The sequence below is a fragment of the Monodon monoceros genome, unplaced genomic scaffold (assembly GCF_005190385.1).
Source record: "Monodon monoceros isolate NGI ecotype Baffin Bay Population unplaced genomic scaffold, NGI_Narwhal_1 Super_Scaffold_22, whole genome shotgun sequence".
Classification (NCBI taxonomy): domain Eukaryota; kingdom Metazoa; phylum Chordata; class Mammalia; order Artiodactyla; family Monodontidae; genus Monodon; species Monodon monoceros.
The window spans coordinates 21,418,687-21,444,229 of record NW_021703779.1 but is presented as its reverse complement, the minus strand read 5'-3'; the positions used below and the strand labels follow the sequence as shown (position 1 = coordinate 21,444,229).

At 39.2% G+C, this 25,543-nt stretch overlaps 1 protein-coding gene across 2 annotated transcripts in view; it reads right to left on the bottom strand.

The window, feature by feature from the left end:
• Nucleotides 1-628: 628 nt before the first annotated feature.
• The window catches only part of PDK3 (pyruvate dehydrogenase kinase 3), a 66,788-nt gene continuing 41,873 nt past the window's right edge, over nucleotides 629-25,543 (bottom strand). The window contains exons 6-12 of one of the 2 annotated variants that reach the window (XM_029241544.1): nucleotides 20,599-20,676; nucleotides 11,421-11,497; nucleotides 10,027-10,128; nucleotides 9,510-9,620; nucleotides 7,258-7,371; nucleotides 5,836-5,975; nucleotides 629-1,333 (exon numbers count right to left, since the gene is read on the bottom strand). In XM_029241544.1, coding sequence (XP_029097377.1) covers nucleotides 1,303-1,333; nucleotides 5,836-5,975; nucleotides 7,258-7,371; nucleotides 9,510-9,620; nucleotides 10,027-10,128; nucleotides 11,421-11,497; nucleotides 20,599-20,676 — 653 coding nt within the window. In that variant the 3' untranslated portion in view covers nucleotides 629-1,302. The remainder of the gene's footprint in view (nucleotides 1,334-5,835; nucleotides 5,976-7,257; nucleotides 7,372-9,509; nucleotides 9,621-10,026; nucleotides 10,129-11,420; nucleotides 11,498-20,598; nucleotides 20,677-25,543) is intronic. The other variant, XM_029241545.1, reaches the window with a different exon arrangement.

The window sequence follows — 25,543 nt, the reverse complement described above, 5'->3', positions numbered from 1 at the left end:
ACTCCACCCAGGGAAAAACTGTGACTAGAGGAGGAGGAATACTTTAAAAGTGACAGCTCTGAACTCAGTGAATTCAATACTTAAACACTGGATGGGAACATTTATATGGATGTTAAAAGAGAGCAGAAGTCAAAGTAGATCATAGATATACGAAAAATTATAGTGAAGAGGAACACATCCTGTGGAGCCTTATGACTTGTGAATTTTAATCTGGACTCTCAGCTTCCGTTTCTAAGAGTAAATACAACATGGCTCCTCTTTCCTCACCTCAAGTCCTCGGCCAAGTCCACCTTCCAGCAAAAAATAGACTATGCTGAAAATCAGATAGACAATTCTAAAACCGGCTAAACTTCATGAAAATATAAATTATGAAGACCTGGGGCATTTTTCAAAATAAACTAGAAAGAACTTTTCCCTTCGGTCTATTTTACGACTAGTAAAGTGCATCACATAGGGACTTAGAAAACTACAAAGGAATATAACATGACAAAAGGGCAGTATTCAGAGGTAAAACTGTTACATAAGCATAAAAATTCCACTTCCCACTCTTTACGAACTTGATAATGACCAGAAGGTAGACTTTCACTTACGATCTTTGAAACCAAGCAGTTAAGTGAAAAATTCCAAGACAACTTTTGGAATGCTTTAATTGACAGAATGGAAGTATACAAATGAATTTCAAAATAAAACCTATGCATCCAAGAGGAAGATCTAACACGAAAGTACCCATACCTCACAATGAGAATCCGGTCAGATGGAAGAAGGCCAAAGTCTAAATCAGAGAGTGAGGAGGGATGCATAAGAGAAAGGAAGGGCCCAGGGACCGAATTATCAAGACATGCTAAGCTGACGTCCTCAACTTCCGGACTCCCCAGGCCTTAGCTGTTGGTTTGGGACAAACATGGTATTTGGTCACAAAGAGCAACAGTAGAGATCGGCTGTATCTGCAGTGGGGAGGGAGCTGAGAAATCTGGGGACACTGTAGACACTCTATGATGACGAGGACAGAGGTATGAGGACGCGAGTGCTAACGAGGTTCTGTGTCCCCTTATGACAGGCGCCAACCAAACCACGGCAACGTACTACGAAAAATGACTCAAGTTACTACTTTAGTGGAAGATCTGAAGTAGCTACAGGAAACTTCTGTGGAAAACGTCCACCTCATACAGAGAGCAAATACACATTCAAACACTGGATTAACTATAGTGCCACACGCAGAGTTGGTGGAGGAAAGGAGTTCTTTCTGGGTGACTTGCAGAAGACCATCTTTTCTTCACGGAGAGGACCAAAGCATTCAGTTCTTTACAAAGTTCTGTTAGTCTTGAACTTGTCCCTACAAAGAAAATAATGGGAATATCCACAGTGAGTTTATGAGGACAACCTTCTCTATTTTCCGCGAGACTTACTCAGAGCATTTAGTTACAGTGATGATGCAAAAACGCGTGCCTTATCTCAGAATTATTCTCTATGGTTACTACAGAAAATGAATTACCATTTAATGACTTATATATACTTTAAAAAAGTTCTTTCCTCTCAGTTAAAAACCTGATTAGAAATGAGGAATCACTGCTAATGGGTATGGGGTTTCTTTGGGGGACGGTGAATGTGTTCTGAAATTAGACAGTGGGTGAGGATCACACAACTCTGTGAATATACCAAAAGCCACTGAATTTGTACACTTTAAAAGGCTGCATTATATCTCAGTAAAGCTGTAATTAAAAATCTGCTTAGGAAATAAATTTTCCTAGGATTTCTCTTTCCCCTAGTGAATTTACCATTCCTACTAAATACTTTCCCAAGGTGGCCACCAATTATGCTATTCGTATAACTGAAATATCAGGCTAACCATTTTAAAATCTTAAAAATTGCTTTCTGCTAAAATTTGTCTAAGATATTAGAAATGAAGGCTCATACTTAGTAAGCAGTATACAACCTCCTAAACTATTTAAAGTTTTAAGTAGACTTTTAAAAAAATTTTATTTATTTATTTTTGGCTGCATTGGGTCTTTGTTGCTGCGTGTGGGCTTTCTCTAGTTGCGGCAAGCGCGGGCTTCTCATTGCGGTGCTTTCTCTTGTGGTGGAGCACGGGCTCTAGGTGCGCGGCTTCAGTAGCTGTGGCTTGAGGGCTCTAGGGCGCAGGCTCAGTAGTTGTGGCGCACGGGCTTAGTTGTTCTGCGGCATGTGGGATCTTCCCAGACCAGGGTTTGAACCCATGTCCCCTGCATTAGCAGGCGGATTCTTAACCACTGTGCCACCGGGGAAGTCCTAAACAGCCTTTAAAACAATATTCAACAAAGGCCATCTTTTAACAATCCAAATGGACCTTAATGCTTATAAAGACTGCTTATGTGCTACTCAAATAACTCCCCCTACCGGAGCCATAGCTGGAATTAACTGCTCACACTGATGCCCAACATGCTACTTGACTTACATACGGACTGAAAATGGAATCAAGGGAAACTGATCCACGGGTGTCATGCTAATTTAGCTTAATCTCCGCCAGGGATGGAGTGCGTATGTGTCTACACACACCTGTGTGTACACTCACACTCATGTGCACAAACCAAACTCCTCTAGATTTCATCATTTGAGGTGAGTGACCAGTCCGGCAATATTGCACAGAGGTCCATCACAATACTTCCGCAGAAAAGAATAAACATCAATATAGATAGCCTTTATACCATTCATCAGAAAAGACCAATGCTACTATAAAGGTACAAAATCACAAAGCTATATAAACTCTATTTGCATACAAATACCTTTCTGTTGCACTATGTTAGGAATCAAGGTTTTCAGAGTAAGAGGAAATATATACAATTAAAATATAATAGCGAGGGACTTCCCTGGTGATGCAGTGGTTAAGAATCCGCCTGCCAATGCAGGGAACACGGGTTTGAGTCCTGATCCGGGAAGATCCCACGTGCCGCGGAGCAACTAAGCCCGTGCGACACAACTACTGAGCCCACGTGCCACAACTACTGAAGCTTGGGCGCCTAGAGCCTCTGCTCCACAACAAGAGAAGCCACTGCAATGAGAAGCCGATGCACCGTAACAAAGAGTAGCCCCTGCTTGCTGCAACTAGAGAAAGCCCGCGTGCAGCAACAAAGACCCAACACAGCCAAAAATAAATAAATAATTTAAAAATTAAAAAATAAAATATTAGCGAGAAACATTACAATGTTAAAATCGAATAAAAATATCAATATGATCTTAAAAAAGATATGTATTTTATAGTTCTGCCCAGAAAAGGGGACTAGAAAAGGTATAATGTACACCTCCAACACCCAGATTAGGGTCTCTAATACCCATTAAAAGGAAACAGGAGTCCTTGAGGAAAATGGCTGATTCTAGGCAAAGTGTAAGATAAGCCTAGGACATCATCTTGGGCCAGAAAGCAAGGAAGCTTTCAAAGATGAATAAGGTTTTATCAATGGAACACAAAGGATCTGGCTCAAAATAGCTTCCAATGGCCAAAGGTGTGCCAGTTTTAGCATCAAAAAGATGGCCACTACATGCAATGACATAGGTGAACCTCACAGAAAGCCAGACACAAAAAGAGCACACACTATATCTTCCTTTTGTTTTAAGTTCAAGCAGTGAGAGAGTCAGATATAGTGATAGGTGATAGAGTTGGAATAATTGTTACATGGTAAGGAGGGAAAAAGGAGGAGAGTCTGACTAGAAAGCAGCCTTTTCACGTGCTGGAAATATAGGTGTAAAAATTCATTAAGTTATAAACTTAAGAGCTGAACACTTTTTATATATATGTTAAATATTGACTGAAACACATCAAAGCAATAAAAATCTACAATATCCATAATAATACTTAAAAAAGAGAAAGCCAGAAACTCATTGGTCAAATTTAAGGTGGTTTTTAACTCAACTTCTTACCTTGAAAATTGGTAATTAAAGGGAAAGACTGAAATGCTTATCCTGCCTTGCCAGGAGGAACCGTACTTCAAAAGGTACTTAAATGACCTTAGTTGTTGAGGAAGAACTTTATAGGAGAATGTCAGCTTAATAATTGCCAAAGGAATGATACTAACAAAAAAAACCTCATCATTTTATAAACATTAATAAAGTTATTGATTAAGGCCAAAGTTATCAACTGGTGCTAAAAGCCATTAGGTGATGGTTGCATGGTGCCGAAATAACATGACAAAATAACAGTACGCAGATTACTTTCTGGTTGAGAAGGGAAAATTAACTATACTATGGAGGGATCAGACAGCCATCACCTGAATTACGGTCAGTCTTAACACTACTAATGGTGGATCAACCAGACATCATGGGTCTCAGAGTGTAATTCTGCAAGAGTATTTATGAAATATTCTAGCAAAAAAAATGCTCCACTGAGCCTTTAGATGAACTTCCAGTTTATGGGAGATACAGGGAAAGGGGGACAAATTAAATAAAACTTCAAAGACAAAATCAAACAAATCAAAGTGGGACATTTTTGCAGGACAACTGGTATGGTCCAACAACAAAAGATTGTTCTAGATTAGAAACAGCTTGAGACCTACTCAGACGTGTTATGTGGTCTTGGAACTGATTTGTTGTTTGGACAAATCAGGGGAATTTTCACGATGAAAATGTACTGACATGGAAAGGTGGAGATGGTTAAATGAAATAAAACTAGGTTGTACAACAGTATGAAAAGTATGATCTCATTTGGGGAAAAATACACATACATGTATACAAATAGCAAAATATCTGGAAGAACACAGATAAAGCTCTAAGAATGGTAATCTCTGGGTTACGGGAATACAGCAGTTTCTCTTTTTTTCGCTTTTTTGTATTTTCTAATTTTTTACAATGTTCATATACTGCTTTTCTATTACTAAAAGGTTACTTGAAATTAAACAAATAATCAGAACCCTTACTCTTGCTAGCAGAGTTGGAGCTTAAAGGTAGTCAGAAGAAAAAGAAAATTGGAAACCAAAGATTGGATTATTGTCCTTATTACCACAAAGTAGTGAAACTTGTTATTCTATGATTGATAATTTTCCTCTTTTTCATTTTTTTTATTGCGGTAAATTGTACATAAAATTTACCACCTGGTTAAGATGGTAAAAAAAAATGTTTTATTAAGTGTACAGTCCAGTGGCATTAAGTACATTCACAGTGTTGTACCACCATTACCACCATCCATCTCCAGAGCTTTTTCATCTTTCTCCACTGAAACTCTGTCCTCGTGAAACACTAAATTCGCTTTCCCCCTACTCCCCAGCCCTGGCAACCACCATCCTACTTTCTGTCTCTAGGTGCCTCACGTAAGTGGAATCATACAATATTTGTCCTTTTGGATCCGGCTTATTTTACTTAGCATGATGACTTCAAGGTTTACCTATATTGTAGCATGTCAGAACTTTATTCCTTTTAAAGGCTGAATAATAATACTCTGTTAGATGGATAAACCACATTTTGTTTACCTTGACTGATAATTTTAACTTCTTTATTTTTCTAGTTTCAACCCACCTACAGACTTCCTCTAAACAGTCTTCTGTGAATTCTATGGATGATGACAAATTACAAATTAATTCCTTTTTAAAGAAGATTCATGGCAGGATAAACCCTGCTTACTGCTTTTGATACCTCCACAGGGCAAGGACTCCTAGAACATCAAGGCCTCTATTGGAATTGCTACTCTGGCTACCCAATTCTTGCTCTCCTTCCTGTCTGGGGTGAAAAAGCTACTCCATTCTTTCTTTAGGGATCACTTTGCTTTTCCAGTGATAAAGCCACAAAGATGTGGCTGAAAATATCAATCGTCTGGCTGGTACACACTGGAGAAAAATCAGATACTTTATAATAGAAAGAAAAGTGGTAAATTACTGTTTCGCCTTGTATTTGGAAGCATCCCTGGGTTCACTGCTGGGATTGCTCCAATCGTCAGCTTCAGGTGTGGTCTTGTAATGGCGCCATGCGGACTTATTAAAAACTGGAAGTCTCTCAAATGATTCACTTGAAAGAGCCTAAGGAAAAACAAAAATAGACACCAAAGGTCCATAGTGTCATCTTGCTCACATGAAATACTGACCCAAATTTTATTATTTAAAACATTAGAAACCTTATTAATATATATATTTTTAGAGTTATATTAAAATTACAGTCTAAGTAATTTACTTAGACTGATCAGGATGAAATTAAAGCTTTTCTATGAAAGTACTGGTTTCATGAAAAACCAGTACTGAAGTACACATGAGCAAAACAAAAACGATTTTAGTTCAGTTAATACTGATGTGAGATATTCAACTGTCTTGACTATATGGTCTTAGACCAAACACTACTGTTCACTGGGCAACTGTTCTCCCAGAGAGCCCTGAAGAAATAGTTTCATACACAGTAGATTTATAAATATAAGCTCATAAAGTGATATCAAATAGCATATCATTTATATGCATTGGCATCTAAGATACACACTCAAAATAACTGGTTATCTTATCATATAACATATAACACACTAAGCAGCTGTTAAAAGGATGAGCCAGTTCTGTATGGACTGATATGGAAAGATCTCCAAGATATGTTGGAAAGTTAGAAAAAAGCAAAGTGCTAAAATAATCATTTGCGTGAAAAAAAATCAGATTTCCCCCCATATTTTTATCAATGCAGAATCAACTTCCATGAGGATCCACATGAAACTGGCATCCATGGTCACCCCTGGGAAAGAGAACCAGGCGGCTCTGGGCCACTGATGGGAGAGACTTAGTTCTCCCTTTTGTAGCTTTAAAATTTTGTACTATGTGCCCATATTACATATTCAAAAAATACCCCAAATATTCTAGAGTTTAGAAGTAAATAAAAGTCTGACTCCACCAATGAATGAGAAAACTTGTTTTACAGAGAACTTTGTTATTCGATCAGACTTTTAGGTAACCATATTATGAGCACTGAATTCTTGCAACTTTGGGAAAGCCGGCAAGTTTCTAAAACAAAAGACTACAAGAATTCAGTTTATGAAAACCTGTCTCCTTTTAGATTAGTCCTTTCAATGGGTATACAATTTTTTAAAAAATCACAACTCAGAATTATGGTTTTAAAAATCAATATTTAAAATTTTACCTCTCCATGTTTCCTATTTTGCTATATCTGAGCATAAAATCAAGGGTAGGACATAACTTGGTTTTCACGTAAAACTGGAGTAAATCCGAGCTGAATATAGGAGATGATATAGTGCTATTCTCCATTAGTTATTAGAACTTATAGCTTTAAAAAGTAAAGATGCCTTCATATAACAGAAATAAAATGCAGTACCTTCAAATAAATGACAGCATCAGTACCCACGCCTTCCATAGAATAGAGTTTTAGATCTCCTTGAAAATATCTAGCATACAGACGAGAAATTGGCAAGCCATAACCAAATCCAGCCTACCGAGAAAAGAAAATTAATACGGTGAGACAGGCACAAAACGCTAACACATTGAGTCTGAGGACCATCTGCAAGATTAAAATAAATTCTTGCTTCATATTTAAAGCAAATAAATTATTGATCCAAACTTTACAATGATGTATATGCTCATCTATGGCAAACAATCTGTTTTCACCCTGCAAAAATACTTCTCACATGTTTGGAAAAGAACAGAAATACTCCGATTTTGGACTAAGGCTTTTTGAACGTTTTAAAGCAAATTGTTACCATTGTTAAATCCCAAATCAAGTGGAATTTGAACCAGAAACCAAAGTAAACCACATCATTCCAAAGTTCCACTATGATTTCTTTGCTCAATTAAATTGAGCAGCACGGGAGTTGAAATCTAACCGTACCAAGGCTAACACAATGAAAAGAAAACAATCTCCTAAGAGCTACTTCCTAAGGCTCTGGGAACGCTGCAATATTTTGACATGTGGTAGTCCATATATTCTTAGAGACAAGAAAACAATTCCAGTACCCTCCTATACCTCTATGTCATAGAACCTTGACTGTCAGTAACAGGTTGTTGGGGGAAGAAAAAAAAGGTCTCCGATATTGATAGGAATAATTGAGACTAATTTCCAACACTCTGGGGTGGAGGGGAAGGAGCTGTTCCTCAAGCTTCGACCCCTCTGATTAAGTCCACCGACAGGGTGTCAAAGGATCAATAGGAGCTGTCTGGGAGGACATTTCCGAAAAAGAAATGCGTGTGTCACGGCACAGAGCTGTAACATAGTAAGGTGTTTGATGAAGAAGTTAACGTTTCCTAGCAGTACATACCCACACGCCCGCTTAAAAGCTGAGGAGAGTTGACTAACTGAGAGAGATGCTAGTGGAAGCATTTCTTCAAATGGAGAGCCACCAGGCACACTGGAAAGAATACAGACATGGCCAGTGCCAGCTTGACGATAATGAGCTCAATGACCTTGGGCAAACCAGTAACCTCATCTCCTCATCTATAAAATGGGAGGTGGGATGCACATTTTTTAGAGCTCTCTCACTTCAATTGCTCAGTGTCATTTAAAAAAAAAGATGACATGACAGCTGTCCTCAAGATGCTATTTTGAGACCTGTAACAGACGATCCATACTCCTTTTAAACAATTGCGGAAGGTTCTAGATTTGCCTGTAGTGTCTTTTTTTTCTTTTGACATTTATTTAAGTAGGTACCAGAAACTGGTCAAGGCAATGGCCTTCAAATTGATCTTTCAAGAATTTTCTGGAATCCTATGTAAACGACTTCCTCTCCGTTTTCAATATGCAGTGTTAACAAACCCTGTCTAGAATAAATGATGTTAAGTGTTGGATTTTATTCATACATATAAAATATAATCTTACGTGCTTGTCAGTCAGGTACAACTTGAAAATGAAAATTTACGCTCTGAACCACTTTGCAGACTGACAGATATGTTGCTGTGCTTAATGACACAGGGTTCAGTTGTTGTTTGTCAATTAGAAACACTCAGCCGGGGGAAGAAAGTGTGGCCCTACCAGGATCTAAATGCTGCCATGGTAACCAGAGGCTTTCCTCACTTCCTGAAGGTTATTTCCACAGTGAGACAGAAAGGGCTCTGAAAATGCATACGCCACCTATATGTTTCCTGCTTATATAAAAAATTTAATGTGTTCATAATTTAACACTTTAATTATATAAACAAATTTGGCGGGGGAAGTTCAAAGGCCCTGGGTGATTTGGGCCTCTATGGTATGCAGCGCCAAAGTGCCCAGGGCCAGCTGCAGCCAGACACGCTGTGCTGTTCCCTGCTCACCTGCTATTAAACTTCCACCCCCTCCAAGGGGAGTGCCAGGTGGTAAATGGTGCTCCAGAAGCAGTCTTAACCACAGGGAAATATTTTTTCTCTGTATTGGGGAGGTAAGTACTCAGCTCTGAGTGTTTCTTAGACACAAATTAGAGAAGAAATCTGAGTCCAAAAGAGTCATAAAGAAAGCAGCAGTGGCATAAAATTCTCCCTCCTTCAAACCATGCGGGAAACATACAAATGCAACAAGGCTAATGCGACAACCCGGGGAAAGAGCCAGCTCTGTCCCTTCTCTAGTGAATGGTCTTTCCTCTAGCAGCGGTTTCAGAGGCTTACCAGCGGCGCGGCTCTCGTAGGCTCCAGGCTAGGTCTCGGAGCAGTTGAATACATGTAGTTAAAAAGACGATCTATTTTTCGTAGTGGGACCCCACCACCTAGGTCACTTATCTGTAATGTACAAAATGTGAAAAGGAAGAAAAACAAGAAGAAGTAATCAATCTATACTTAGTAGGAGGCAAGGAGTTCATTAAATAAAGTACATACTAGATTACTCTAAACCGTGCAAGGACTTGAACCCCCAACGAAATATGGTCCCTTTGTGAACAGTGTAAAACAAAGGAGGCGGGCAAGTGGGGTTAGGCTCCAATATGCTTGGGTTTGAGATCTTGTTCAGCTCCCTAAAAAATGGGGTTCCAATGAAGTTTAAACGAGGTAGCTTAAGCCAAGGATCAAATGCAGTACTTACAAATAAGACACTCAGTTGTCAGTTCTCCTCCCTTCCCTTTGAGTCCTCAATGTTTACACACTATTAAATTAACTGATAATTCAAGTATACGTACAAATAAAGAGTTACCTTAATGGATAAGTCTTCTTTACCCAGAGTAACAAGGGTTTTAACAGCTGGGTAGCCCTCTTTTCTATCTTCATATAGTTCAACTGTCGCTCTCATTGAGTTCTGAAATCATAGAACCTTTTTTTTTTTAGCATGCCACCAACTCACAAACTACAACTTTAAAAAAAGAAACTGGCAAAAGGTTACCGATACACAACATTTCTTTGGTGGGGCAAAGATCAGTTGGATTTATATGGCACTTTTTTCCCCTCTAAAGAACTTAACTAAACGTGTGTTCAGAACAAGGAAAAATTTCTTGATGCTCTACTTTGTTATTATCTCGTTTTAGTCTCATCCACCATACTAAATGCTTATTTTCCTTTCCTTCCTGTTTTCGATTTTGCTTTAGGGTATTTAAATTATTCAACTCTTAACCAAGAGGGATGTTTTTATCGCGTGTAATGAGGCTGCAGAGGCTCACTGACGTGTGCTTTAAATCCCACTATCAGTCTGCACTTACAGAGCACCCTTCCTCTAAAGAAGGCGGAAAACCTGAGAGGATTCATGCTGCCCACAAAAATTAATCATTTGGCTGGAAAAAAAAAAGTAGAAGAAATGTCAGGTGAAAAGAAATTCTGAAAAAGCCACAGCTGTTGCAGAGCAAGTTCACAACTGAATGCCCATCTCAACCTTATCTCAACCTTAAGTGTCACATCAGTAACATAATTTTGGGAAGCAAATCAGCATAACTGATTTTTCAGGTGTTTGGTTTAGGGTTTTACACACTGGAAGAAATGAAATTTTAGCTCAAATGCCTTGTGCCTGTAATACTGCTACTTACATGCCATTAGCTACTGGTTAATAAAAGCAGCAGCTTAAGGTATAGACAGTCTTTTTTCTTTTGGTCCAGCCCTTCCACATCTTTGCCCCCTGCCTCTGTCAGATCTTCTGAATTTTCTAAACTGACTCAAATGTGTGAAAGTGTTAACGTATCTTTCAGGACTGGAACAACTGATAATGCACCGACATGGTTAATGTTCAGAAACATAAAGATGCATAAACATGTTCTTGTTTTGATCTAACTACCACCAATAAAGCCTTTGCCAGATCTGGAAACTAAAAAGCATCTCTAAGCTCATATCTGAAGAAAAAACAGTATGGATTTTACATAAAGCCACTGAAGTACAATTAAGCTTCAAAATCAATATGTACTAATATTCATGAAGACTATACTATACACAGCAAATTTTCACCTCAGAGTGTACAAATTATAAAACCCACAGGGCATCAGAAATAGAATTTTTAAAATGGTTATGCAAAACCTTTTTCTTATGCTAATCTGATGAATCCATTATGCCCTGAATCAAAGTAATTTAAAATGAAGATTTCTTTCCATGTTTTTAAATTCCACTTACCTTGAACAACTCAAATAGCATGTGAAACAGATGTGAGGGCACATAAACTACCTGAATAGGTTTGTCTGGAGCTTTGGCTGAAAACAGAGACAAAACCGTCAATGAGTAAGGATCAAAACTAGAAGAAAGTCAAGAATGTTCTTTGCATCCTTTCTTCCAAGTACATAAAAAAAGAACTCTACAGAAGGCCAACGTAGGCTTCCAACTCTACAGGCAGGGCTGAGCAAAAGCAAGTGCTTTGAAGTCCAACAAACTTGGGGTGAAATCCAGTTCCTTCACTTACCAGCTGTGTGACCTTAGGCAAATTTCTCTCTTTGGAACTTAGTTGAGCAAAACTGGAATATCATCACCTACGTCCTAATGTTCAGAGCATTACATAAGGTCATCCAAATATCACTTGGTGTTTCTCAAAATGGGGGACACCCTCCACCACCACCACTGACCCCAGTGGTCAGCCAGGGGAATGTGAAGCCACAGAGGTAGAGGGGTACATCCTCTTGGAGACTTGGACTAAACAGTAATGTTAAGTTCTGTTAAATTATGACAAACAAGGCATACTACTCGCAGCTAGCAGACCAACTCCCAGAGACCTACAGTCTTTTCTCCTTGTGTCAGGGATCTTCTGAGGAAAATCCGAGAAACCCAGAATCCCAGAGTAGGATATAGAGTAGATAATAGAAAATTTAGGATTTCCTCCTCCTCGTGACCTGAAATCATTAAGAGACCAAAACTACGTAAGCTTTCTCAAGTAGAACACCCATGTTATGATTTCAACCTAACTACTTCCTCTAATAAAGTGAGTAATTAATAGTAATATAAAGGAGAGCAATCATTTGTTTGCTTCTTAGCAGTTTACAAAGAGCTTGCACATACATTACCCAAATGAACTCTCATGACAATACTGTGTGGCTCATAGGGTGGGTGGCTGGGGACACAGGCTTTGCTGAGGTTATGCGACTTGCCTGCCATAATGCAGGAGGCCTGGAACTGGACACCTGAACTAAGAGTTTTTGATTCTAAATCTTGAACCTTTTGATGATCAGTTATTTTTAAAACTATTAAGTAATATATACAGCAATATCCCCTTGTCCATGGTTTCGCTTTCTGCAGTTTCTGTTACCCATGGTCAAACGAGGTTCGAAAATATTAAATGGCAACTTCTAGAAGCAAACAATTCATAAGTTCTGAGTGGTGTGATGAAATCTCATGCCTTCCTGATCCGTCCTGCTCAGGACGTAAATCATCCCTTTGTCCAACAGATCCCGCCCATTAGACACTTAGTAGCCACCTTGGTTATCAGATCACTGTCACAGTATTGTAGTGCTTATGTTCAAGTGACACTTATTTTATTTAATAGTGGCCCCAAAGTGCAAGAAGAGTGACGCTGGCAATCAAAACTACAGTGAGGTATCACACCGGTCAGAATGGCCATCATCAAAAAACCTACAACAATAGATGCTAGAGTGGGTGTGGAGAAAAGGGAACCCTCATGCACTATTGGTGGGAATGTAAACTGGTACAGCCACTATGGAGAACAGTATGGAGGTTCCTTAAAAAACTAAAAATAGAGCTACCATATGATCCTGCAATCCCACTCCTGGGCATATATCCTGAGAAAACCATAATTCGAGAGATACATGCACCCCAATGTTCACTGCAGCACTATTTACAATAACCAAGACATGGAAGCAACCTAATGTCCATCGACAGAGGAATGGATAAAGAAGATGTGGCGTGTACACACACACACACACACACACACACACACACACACACACACACACACACACAACGGAATTATTACTCAGCCATAAGAAAGAATGAAATAATGCCATTTGCAGCTGCATGGATGGACCCAGAGGTTATCAAACTAAGTGAAGTCAGACAGAACAAAGACAAATACCATATGATATCACTTATATGTGGAATCTAAAATACGATACTAATCAACATATCTACGAAACAAAAACAGACTCACAGATATAGAGAACAGACTTGTGGTTGCCAAGGGGTAGGAGGGGTAGGAAGGGAAGGAATGGGAGTTTGAGACTAGCAGATGTAAACTATTATATATAGGATGGATAAACAACAAGGTCCTGCTGTATAGCACAGAGAACTATATTCAATATCTTGTGATAAACCATAATGAAAAAGAATGTCTATATATGTATAACTGAATCACTTTCTGTACAGCAGAAATTAACACATTATAAATCAACTATATTCAATAAAAAATATTAAAACTAAAAAAGTTTTTGACTTTTATTATCAGTTCCTATGGATTCTCAGCACGTGAAATTCTATTTTATCTAATATTACATATTGCTTCATATATATACATGTACAACGATCAATTTGCTGTACACTTGAAACTAACACATTATATGTCAACCATATTTCAACAAAAATTAAAAAAATAAAGTGGGTTCCCTGTAGAAAAAATAAAAAAGGTGAACACTGATTGTGTTGGTAACATAACCAGGTAAATATTGCTCACTGCAGATCGGCCACAGGAATAGACCAGGGTGACATTTCTTTCCCTATGAGTCCAATGTGTCATGAGTCATGTGTCACTTGAAGGAGAATATTACCAGCCTTAAGGTGAAATGGATTCACTTTATCCACCTCCAACTGCTCAAAATCATGTTACCTTTTAAGGTTGCCGAATATTTGGACCATGTCTTTCTGATACTCCTCTTCTTGGGTAACTGGACAAGAGACATATGCTTTCCTTGCCACATCACTGAGATCTTCCAGCCTCTTTTCTATTGCATGGGATCCATTCCATTCTTTAAGATTTTTCAAGTTAGAATCAACTGCTTTCCAAACATGCTGCACAGCCATCATCCTCAAATTGTTTTTGATTGAAGTTCTAGAATATTTTTTGCTATTTCTTATACCTACATTATACACACCATTAGGTCAGTCACGTAAACTACCTCAGAAAGCTATGCATGGGAAATACATTTCTCAGTCCTTATACCTCTGATTCACTTGATTGGAGGTTTCACCAGGTACAGAATTTGGATTTGAGGTCAATTTCTTTCAGCATTTAGAAAGGCAGGGGGAGGGACTTCCCTGGTGGCGCAGCGGTTAAGAATCTGGCTACCAATGCAGGGGACACGGGTTCGAGCCCTGGTCCGGGAGGATCCCACATGCCACAGAGCAACTGAGCCCGTGAGCCACAACTACTGAAGCCCACGTGCCTGGAGCCCGTGCTCCGTAACAGGAGAAGCCACTGCAGTGAGAAGCCCGTGCACCACAACGAAGACCCAACAGAGCCAAAAAAAAAAAGGCAGGGGGGAGGGAGAGGGGTCTTCTGACCATGACAGCGCAGCTGAGAAGTTTAATGCCAGTCAGGTTTCCACTCATGCTGCTGGTTTTTCGCCCGAGGTCTGATACATCTTGGTTGTAAAATTCTTGTTGAAGAATGAGGAACTGGATTGTTTGTTTGAGAGAGCTGGTGTTGACTTCCCCCTACGGCTCTCTCCTAAGTGGGAAGGCTGACGTGGAGCTCTGTGTACCTGGTCAAGACTTTTCCACTGGCTTTAGGACGAGCGGACAGCAAGCTGGCCTCTGACCAGAGGGTCCCCCAAATGCCTGAATGAAGAGGGCTTTACTTTGGGAAGATGACACTCACACGAACAGACCTAGTTTTACCCAGGTTCTTGAAGAAACTACTTTGATTTTTGCCCAGGGGAAAATGCTCGTGGATGTTGGCAGGCAGAGCACAGCCAGAGTCAAGCTGCTTCCCATCACCCATCCTTACTCCACCTGAGACCAGCTTTCAATCAACCCCCATCTTTTACCTTCCCTATCCAGTCCCTGACACTTCCCAGCTCTGCTCCCAGAGTCCCTCCAGGATCATCTGATGCCATTTCTGCTGCAGCCTCCTCTTTCGTGGCTTCTTCTGCTGTCCCATTAATCAGCCAGTGTACTTCTATCTCGTTACCCTTTGGCAGGAGGTGGGATCAATGGCCCACTGACGAGTCCCCCTGGTTTCTTTGCTGTTTTTCTTTGTATTCCTTTACTGTCTTTTTAACAGAGCCCTAGGAGCACACTGAATGCTTAGACTATCTTGTACCGAAAGGCATGATTAGTTATATAAATAACCTTCTGAAGTCAACCTTTTCACTCCAGATCTCAGGGAACTTAAAATACCTTTGATAGCTTTGTTTTGTTTGTTTGTTTTCAGTTCAACCAGCATTCTCTAGGAGCCATCTGACAGCTTGCTCAATTACTTGTACTTTTCTTTGAGAACATTATAGTTTAGATGTCTTTCCTTCCTTTTATTATTTTTTATTTATTTATTTTAAAAATAAATTTATTTATTTATTTGGCTGCGTTGGGTCTTCGTTGCTGCGCACAGGCTTTTCTCTAGTTGTGGTGAGTGTTGTTGCAGTGCACAGGCTTCTCATTTGTGGTGGCTTCTCTTGTTGTGGAGCACGGGCGGTAGGCATGTGGGCTTCAGTAGTTGTGGCACGCGAGCTCAGTAGTTGTGGCTCGTGGGCTCTAGAGCACAGGCTCAGTAGTTGTGGTGCACGGGCTTATTTGCTCCGCAGCATGTGGGATCCTCCCGGACCAGGGCTCGAACCCATGTCCCCTGCATTGGCAGGTGGATTCTTAACCACTGTGCCACCTGGGAAGTCCCTTTCTTTCCTTTTAAAACCATGTCAAATGTCTTTGTCCATGACTCTTCCCTAATCCTGGGTCGAGGGGCTTTTACATAGTAGACCCTTAATAGATGTTAGCAGGCTTTCTAAAATAAGACATAAATGGAATATGAATTTTCCATCTAAGGGTACATTTTAGAAAGTCAATGGAAAAATGGCCCAGGTTTTTCATGCTCAAGACTCAAGAAATAATAAAGTTCCTATTTGCACAGTCATTGCTCCAAATGCCATTAGCTGAAGCGACATTTAATAAATGCCAAAGAACTCTACATAGGATATAAAGAGTTTTATCTTCAGACAGTTCTCCTATATGCATGAAAAAAAAACTGGTGGCTAAGCAGAAAAAATTCATTTAAGAGAAATATAAGAGAAGCTTGATCCACGGTTGGTTGAACCCATGGACGCGGAAGCCTTAGATATGGAGGGCTGACTATACTATACCATTTTATATAAGGGACTTCAGCATCCATAGATTTAGGAATTCCCGGGGGCTCCTGGAACCAATCACCTGCAGACGCCAAGGGAGGGCTGTATATTGATAGGAATTTAACACATTTGGGCCTCCAGCGTTCCATTTCTAAAATGAGCACTGTACATATTTCAGTGGGTTAACGTAAGGGTTAAATGAGATAATAGTGATAAACTAGTTTACACAGAGCCTGCCACATAGTAAGCGGCCAATACATGTTGGCTATTACCACTACTAAAAAATTAATTTCGACAGTGTTAACAGCGCTACTAGTAATGGCTTTCTTATTCTTGTGTAGAACCACCTGACTAAAGATATCCACAAAAGTATCCAATTTGAGAAAACTAGAGGACAAAGACTCCAGGATAGATGCACACCTTTTCTACGAACCCTCTTACATCAAAATTTACATAGTGCGAACTGAAATCTTTACTTTTCCAACCAAACCTGAAGCTATAAATCAACCTCCTGACAGGAAAGACTAATCTAGAAATGGTGAAAAAATCCAAGTGTGGCAACCATACGTCTTATCTTTCCCAAGTCAACCCTGACTTCCAGTAACCACCCTTTATTAAATGTCCAGCACATGCCTGGTGTCCTGCTTGAGGCCTTAGAAACATTATCCTTTTATCACCTCACAAGGAGAGCTGACAGATGAGGAATGTGGGTGTCACAGCAGCAAAGTGACTTGTCTCCTAAGTGTCAGAATCCAGATTTCCACCACCTGGCTGGCTACAAAGTTCACCTCTTTCCTCTAAGCCATGTTGCCTTACCATATGGATGCCGACAATGTAAGGTAAATATGTTTATTTGCTTAATGCTTTGGCAACTGATTTCTCAAGAGAATGAGAATGTTGAGAACAAGCACGGTAGAATGGCTACCCATCTTTGGAGCAACCCACATGGGTTGCCGCGGGTAGCTAATCAGAAATATTTGAAACCTGATGTAAGGTAAATAAAATTCTGTTGTTTTTAATCTTCCTGTGAAATGTGTTACCAAAAGAATAAAAAAGAAGTTTACTACAGCTAGCTCCCAATATTCAGAACGCTAGTGATGACCGTAAATAATGATGGTGTTCACACAGTATGTTCTGCATAATCCTATTTACTACTTTCTCAGGGGTCTGCATTGGGAAGGAAAAAAATCGAAACTTCAGAAAAAGAGATCATAGGGCAAACTCACAGAACTTAAATTCTCAGGTAGCAACAAACTGTTCTTTGGGATTCATGGCAGTGTCAGTCCTCTGAAGTGCAGAGCACAGGAGGATGGAAGCATCCTGAAAGGGGATGCTGTGCTAGGTCACACGGGCTCTGAAAATGAACCCACAGAATCTGGATCTGACTCCTCGCTGGAAAACAGTCACACACACTCTCTCTCCGTGACAAAGCCCGTGTCTGCTTAAGGTGTTCAGGACCAACCTCTGACCTCCGTCTCTAACACAGAGCTTGTTAGAGCTCAACTGCAGTGCTTAACCGCACTCACAAAGAGCTCTGGCATTCAAGAAATAATAGAAATCGTAAATACATCCCCCAAAGCAACAGGAAACTAGAAGCTACCTATAACCACCATTTCTCTTAGTGATGGGAAAAAGGGCTTCAAAAATCACGCATGAGACAATGCCAAAAATGGTTGGAAAGCTTCTCCCCTGGTGGGGTGCACTGCCCGTTGTGACAGCCTCGCTGGGAAGGAACGTGCTGACCTGGCTGGCACCCAGGAATCAGCAAGACCAGGCTCGCTGCTCTGGCCTTCAGAGTGAGTGAGGCTACCATTCATGCAAACGAGCAATTAATTACTACCGGTGAGTTTAAGTTCCATGTTTGACAGATAGAAATCAGGACAGTGAGGTCAGGCTCCACCTAGCCAGTAGGAAGAAATAGAATATTAAGATGCTTCTACTCAGGAATGCTCAAGCAAAATCCACTTGGTGCTAGAGGTGTATTTCTTCAAAACAGGGGTGCAACTCTTCTCAGAGAACCCAAGAGACTTTGAAAGTGGCATCGATTCCACACCTCCTAGTAGAACGTAGGGGCAGTTGTCCTATGACGGCAGCCTGAAGTCTTCACATTCTGAACTCAGTATAAGAGAAATCGATTTTTGGAATATTTTTGAGAGGGAATGTGGTTTATCTTTAATGCCATACCCTAAGACCCCATACCCTAAGACTCAGTCGTTCCACACTTCTAAGAATCTAGCCTACAGAAATACTTCCACACGTTCATAGGTTTTCCCACGCTCCAAATACACACACACACACACACACACACACACACACACACACACACCCCTTCATGCCTCATTATATGGAATATGGGAAAATCAGAAATCCACCCAATGGGAAACGATTAAATAAACTATGATAATCTACACTATGGATAATCTCTAAATGACACTAATACATGCAAAGATCTTTAAGGTGAAGTGAAATACACAAGTTAAAGAACATGTATGGTTTTAGCCTCATTTATGTAAAAAACAAAACTCTGTATGGGAGCAGAGTAGTGGGGACTTTCACTTTTTACTCTATATTTATGTTTGTATTTTTAGAGATAAGTATGTCTCTTTCATAACCTACAAATAAAAAAATAAAAGTAACATGTAAATATAGTTTCACACAACTAATATAAAAATTAGCTAAAACCCCCCATCCAGAGAGCTGCTGTTTGTATTTTGGTGGTATAAATCCTTCGACTTATTATCCAATGAACTCACACTATTACGAGCTTTTATAGCCTGTGGTTAAAAACGCAACTTTTCTCAAACATTAAATATTCTTTAAAGCATTGTTTTGATTCGTTGCATAGTATTCTATCTTATGGGTATACCAGAATTTATTTAAATAATTCCCTATTGTGGAAAACTTGGGTTGTTTTCTAATTTTTCTCTGTAAGAAAACTACTCAGATCATCATTCTTATACATATATCTGTGCACATCTCTATTTTCTTTTTTTTAACATCTTTATTGGAGTATAATTGCTTTACAATGGTGTGTTAGTTTCTGCTTTACAACAAAGTGAATCAGCTATACGTACACATATATCCCCATATCTCCTCTCTCTTGCATCTCCCTCCCAACCCTCCCTATCCCACCCCTCTAGGCGGTCACAAAGCACCGAGCTGATCTCCCTGTGCTATGCGGCTGCTTCCCACTAGCTAGCTATTTTACATTTGGTAGTGTATATATGTCCATGCCACTCTCTCACTTTGTCCCAGCTTACCCTTCCCCCTCCCCGTGTCCTCAAGTCCATTCTCTACGTCTGCGTCTTTATTCCTTTTTTTTTTTTAAGTATTGGTTCTTGACAGATTTAAAAATTTTTTCATGACTTTCGCATATTTTTAATTTATTTGCTTTTATTTTTTGGCACTCCAAGGGGCATGCGGGATCTTAGTTCCCCGACCAGGGATCGAACCCGTGCCCCCTGCAATGGAAGCGCAGAGTCTTAACCACTGGACCACCAGGGAAGTCCCTATTTTCTCTTAATAAATTTTCTGAAGTTTATTTATTGGACCAAAGAATATAACCATTATTACTTTAACTTACTGGGCCAAAGAGAAAGAACATTGTTAGCCTGTTTTTTTAAAGAAAGGCTATACCAATTTAAACGTATATCAGAAATGTGTAAATTTGGGGGACAGAGTATTTTTCTGGGCAGCAATTCAAAGCATTAAAATGTTTTAATCACTGCCACTCTGAAAGACAAAAATGGCATTCCTCTATGTTTTTCTTTGTACTTCTTTGATTAGTAAACACTTTTCTACATGTTTATTGACTGTTTGCACTGGTTATTTTGAGAACTGCTTATTTACATCTCTGTGCATCTTCCACCTTGATTACTTCTGTTCCAAGAGCTTGGAGCTCTAATAGCTAACACATTCCTGTACAAAAACTCACTGGCCAGAGATATAAAAAAGGTTTTAAAAACACAGAGAGATGAAAAAGCAGCACAATTTTAGGATCTCACTGAAATATAGCTCAGGTATAATCAGGTTTTTAGTCAGCTTCTTTGTATTTAAGGCTGAAATTATTTTTCTTTTACCATTGAATTCTTCAACTTCCAGCTCTGGAGCTACCAGATAATACTGTTCACAAAGCATCTTGGCAGTTTCATATGCATCTGCAAAGAGAGAGAGAAGTTTAGCTGCTGCACTAACAGCATGGACTCAGACAGATAGACTGAATAGAATAAAGAAACAAGGACAATCTGTAACCTGACAGATTTAGAATTAATCAACTACTGCCTTAAAAAACAGCCCTTTCTGGCTACAACAGAATTACAATAACTGAACCAAAATTTCTCTTTTAGTTTTAATGACCACAACAATATCAAAATACTGCACTAATGATGACATAGCCAGCTTTATACTAAACATGGCTTTGACTTTTAAATATTACTAACAGGCAGTTTTCATGAAAAATCTATAAACTCAAGACTATACGTCTGAACAGCATGCAACCTGACTAAACTGTACCAAAAAGATATTTGCTGTAATTTCAAAAATAATAATGGCAACCATCTTAAGATTTGCCAATTATTTGTAAATTAAACGTCAACAAGTATTTGCTAAATGAACAGGTTTCCATGAGCCACACAATTTAAGTTATTGGAGACATTACTCTTGCTTTGAAATGTCCTCTAAATCAAATATACTTCAATAAAATTAAAACACTTTTTAAATGTCCTTTAAGTTAGTTAAAGGTAACAGGTTGGGGCTGTTATTTTATCAAAGTCTGAGGAGCAACAGTTTGCTTTTGAAAGGGGAAAAAAAAAAAAAGGACAAAGGGTAAGAAGATCAGAGCCATTACAGAGATGAAGAGAAGAGAGAATTCAGGAAGGTACATCCAAAAGATGGGGAACAAATTCAGAAAGCTACAGTGCATTATTTTACACTGCATGTGTGCTTTTCTCTTGAACTGTAAACAATTTGAGGTCAGGGTTTCTGTCTTACACTTGTTTCATAACTCACATAGAACTTATTTCATGCCTGTTAGCTAGTCAATAAATATTCCTTGGTTTGATAAATTTTAAACCTTTTGATGATCTACTTTTTTTAAAAAACAGCTTTATTGAGATACAATTCTCACACCATACAGATCACCCATTTAAAGTGCACACATACAATTCAATGATTTTTAGTGTATTTGCAGAGTTGTGCATCCATCACCACAATTAATTTTACATTTTTCATCACCCCCAAAAGAAACTCCATAACCATGAACAGTCATTACCCCCGCATCCAGCCCTAGGCAACCACGGATCTACTCTACCTCTATAGGTTTGCTATCCTGGACATTTCATATAAATGGAACCATACAATATGTGGCCTTTTGTGACTGGTTTCTTTCACTTAGCATAATGTTTTCAAGGGTCATCCATGTTGTAGCATACATCAGTACTTCATTCCTTTTTATTACTGAATTAATATTGTATTATGCAAATATGTCACATTTTGTCTATTCATTTATCCATCAACAGACATTTGGACTGTTTCCACTTTTTGGATATTACAAATGAACGTTCAGATGTTCATTCATATTGCTATGAACACTCATGTCCAAGTTTTTTTAGTGAAGATGTGTTTTCACTTCTCTTGGGTATAGACCTAGGAGAGAAAAATTGCTTGATCATATAGCAGCTGTATGTTTAAACGTCTGAAGAACAGCCAGACTGTCTTCCAAAGTGAGAAGATTTTTTAAGTTCCACCTTCACAATTTCTAAAGATCAGATATTCAAATTACTTTAAAATGCTTCATGATTGCATTTGCAATGTCCTCAAATGTATATCAGCTCTTTGGAGACAGGCTCGTACTTCTTTTATATTCCCCATGTCAGTACTGTGCATAGAGTAGACAATTAAGATTCAAGCGTTAAGAGGAAAGAGGGAAGGAAGGAAGAAAGGGGGAAAAATAAGCCTGACAGAATTTAAATACATTAAAAATTGACAATGTCAATCTAAAATAATACAAAAGATAAGATTAGGGTATGTTCAGACTATAAGGTTTGGTTCATTTCCCTCCTATTGCTACTAAATTTAAATTTTACATAATATTTGACCTCAGAGGAAAAATCCTCATTTTATTAAACTTTTAGAATTAAACCACTATAGGGACTTCCCTGGTGGTGCAGTGGTTAAGAATCCGCCTGCCAATGCAGGGGACATGGGTTCAAACCCTGGTCCGGGAAGATCCCACATGTCGCGGAGCAACTAAGCCCATGCGCCACAACTACTGAGCCTGTGCTCTAGAGCCTGCGAGCCACAACTACTGAGCCCACGTGCCACAGCTACTGAAGCCCACACGTCTAGAGCCCGTGCTCCACAAGAGAAGCCACTGCAATGAGAAGCCCGCGCATCGCAACGAACAGTAGTTCCCCCTTGCTGCAATTAGAGAAAGCCCACGTGCAGCAACAAAGACCCAACACAGCCAAAAATAAATAAATAAATTCATATTAAAAAAAGAGAATTAAACGACTATAAAGAACCACAGATAGAGACATCAGAATCTCTCTGACAAGATGAAATAATGAAGGACAGCCAAAGGAAACGTTAGCAAAAGGGGAAAAAAATTTAAAGAGCTGATTGGTGTGAAAATAGACATCAAAGTGGACTGTATTTAAATCCTAACAAAGAAAATTACAATTTAGAATTATATTAAGTTCGCAAGTTTTTTTTGTAGGGTATAGTAAAACTCATCAAACATCTGTACAGTTCTTTTGGAAAAAACAAGATTCACTCTCTGTGCTGTGGCTATACCACCAAACAATGCTACATCTCCACCTAGCGACATAACAGCACAAAGCTGACCAAGAACTCCTAACACTTAAACCAATAAATACTGAAATCTAAAAATGATGCTTCCTTATCCATATAAAATGCCAATACATCTCCACAAAACAACTCCTCCAAGGATAGAACACCTTTAAAGATGTTTAAACTGCTCTTCCATTCACCAAAAAACAGGAAACGAGCCCAACTCCACTAAATGTGCTAGTTCCTCATGGCATTATTAAGAAAAAGTATGACACAAATGTAACATGTGGAAGATAGGAGAGTCCAGATAGATGCAGCCAACTTGAAACTCAAAGACTCAATATGGTTCCTGAAACCACATGAATAAGAATTTTTCAAGCATTACCACAAATTACAGTGTATCAATGCTGTAATTAACAACTGCATTATGATCCTTGAAAAACTCAAGACATGACAATGAGACTCACATATACCAGCCAGCCAAAAGTCTTTTGGGGGCAGTACTGCTAAAAGCTATATTCATATGCATCTTTATAAATTCCCGTGGCACATCATAATGCCTTGGGCACCATACACACCCAGTGAGCATCTGTTAAATGGAACAATCCTGCCCATGCAAAAATTCTCCAGGTTCAATCAATTATACTGATTCGAGATGTTCTTTTTGGTCAGACTGGGAACTAGTGGGCTAGAGTGGTTCCCAAACCTGTGTGTGTGTGTAGAATTCATTAGCAAGTTAAAAAAAGAAGTACAGGTTAAATGAACCCCTGGAGGTGCTGATGCAGTAGCTCTGTGTTGAGGCCTGGGAATCCACATATTTAAAAAATTCTGAACAGAAGGTAGATTTGGAGACCACTGGCCTAGAAAGTCAAGGCTGGGTCATGCTAATTCTATCACTGTCACTCCCAGGCCATGAATGATCATGGAGTACTGAGGAGTATGACAGCACATATATACTCAAATAGGATACTTCTGTTTAAGTGAAGTACCATAAGAATGGAAAAGTTTTTAAAAAATCACCAACATAACAACCAAACTTCAACTACTGGCTTAAAAATTCACTTCCTTTATATCTAGAGTAAAATGCAAGTTCTACTAACAATAAGCTTTCTAATAAAACTTTTCTATTGTTTAAATAGAAACCAAAATCTTAAAATATGATAATTTATCAAATTACTTTTATCTGCAATATATCTGAGTCACTATTTACCACCCAATCTTTATAATGAAATATCAGGAAATGATTATTACTGCCACTGAACATAAGTGATTTTCATTGTTTTAAGAACCTGTTTTCAAGGGAAATAAGGTACTGATGATAAAGTAACAAACAAAAATGTAGGGGTAGGGACTTCCCTGGTGGTCCAGTGGCTAACACCCCATGCTCCCAAGGCAGGGGGCCCGGGTTCGATCCCTAGTCAGTGAACTAGACCCCACATGCCACAATTAAGACTTTGCATGCTGCAACTAAAGATTCCACATGCCGCAATGAAGATCCCACGTGCTGCAACTAAGACCTGGCATGGCCAAATAAATAATTTTAAAAAAAGAAAAAAAAACTGTAGGTGTAGCACATTTCTACTTCCCCAGGATAGAATACCCAAACTATAAACACATAAGACTAAAACTAAAAAAGACTGAGCCATGAAGAGTAAGGGAAGGTTCACATGGCAACCAGCCCAACAGATCCATTGTAGCCACAAATCAGTTTTAAGAAGCACACAGGAAAATTTAAGTGTATGGACACTATTTTATTAGATGTTTTTATTAGAAGCTATGCAAAATTCACCAGAGGACCCTGCTATCAAATACTGGACTGGCCAAAAAGTTCGTTCGGGTTTTTCCATATGATCTCAAACGAACTTTTTGGCCAACCCAATATTAGCCTCTATCACAAATACATGCCATTGTTTGTTTACAGATATAAGAGACTGGACAAAGATGAAATTTGAGTGAGAAAACAAACATGAACAGGATATCCAAAACCATAAAGCTCGAGTTTAAGAAACAATGCCTGGGGCTTCCCTGGTGGCGCAGTGGTTGAGAGTCCGCCTGCCGATGCAGGGGATGCAGGTTCGTGCCCCGGTCCGGGAAGATCCCACGTGCTGCAGAACGGCTAGGCCCGTGAGCCATGGCCGCTGAGCCTGCGCGTCCGGAGCCTGTGCTCCGCAACGGGAGAGGCCACAGCAGTGAGAGGCCCGCGTATCGCAAAAAAAAAAAAAAAAAAAAAAAAAA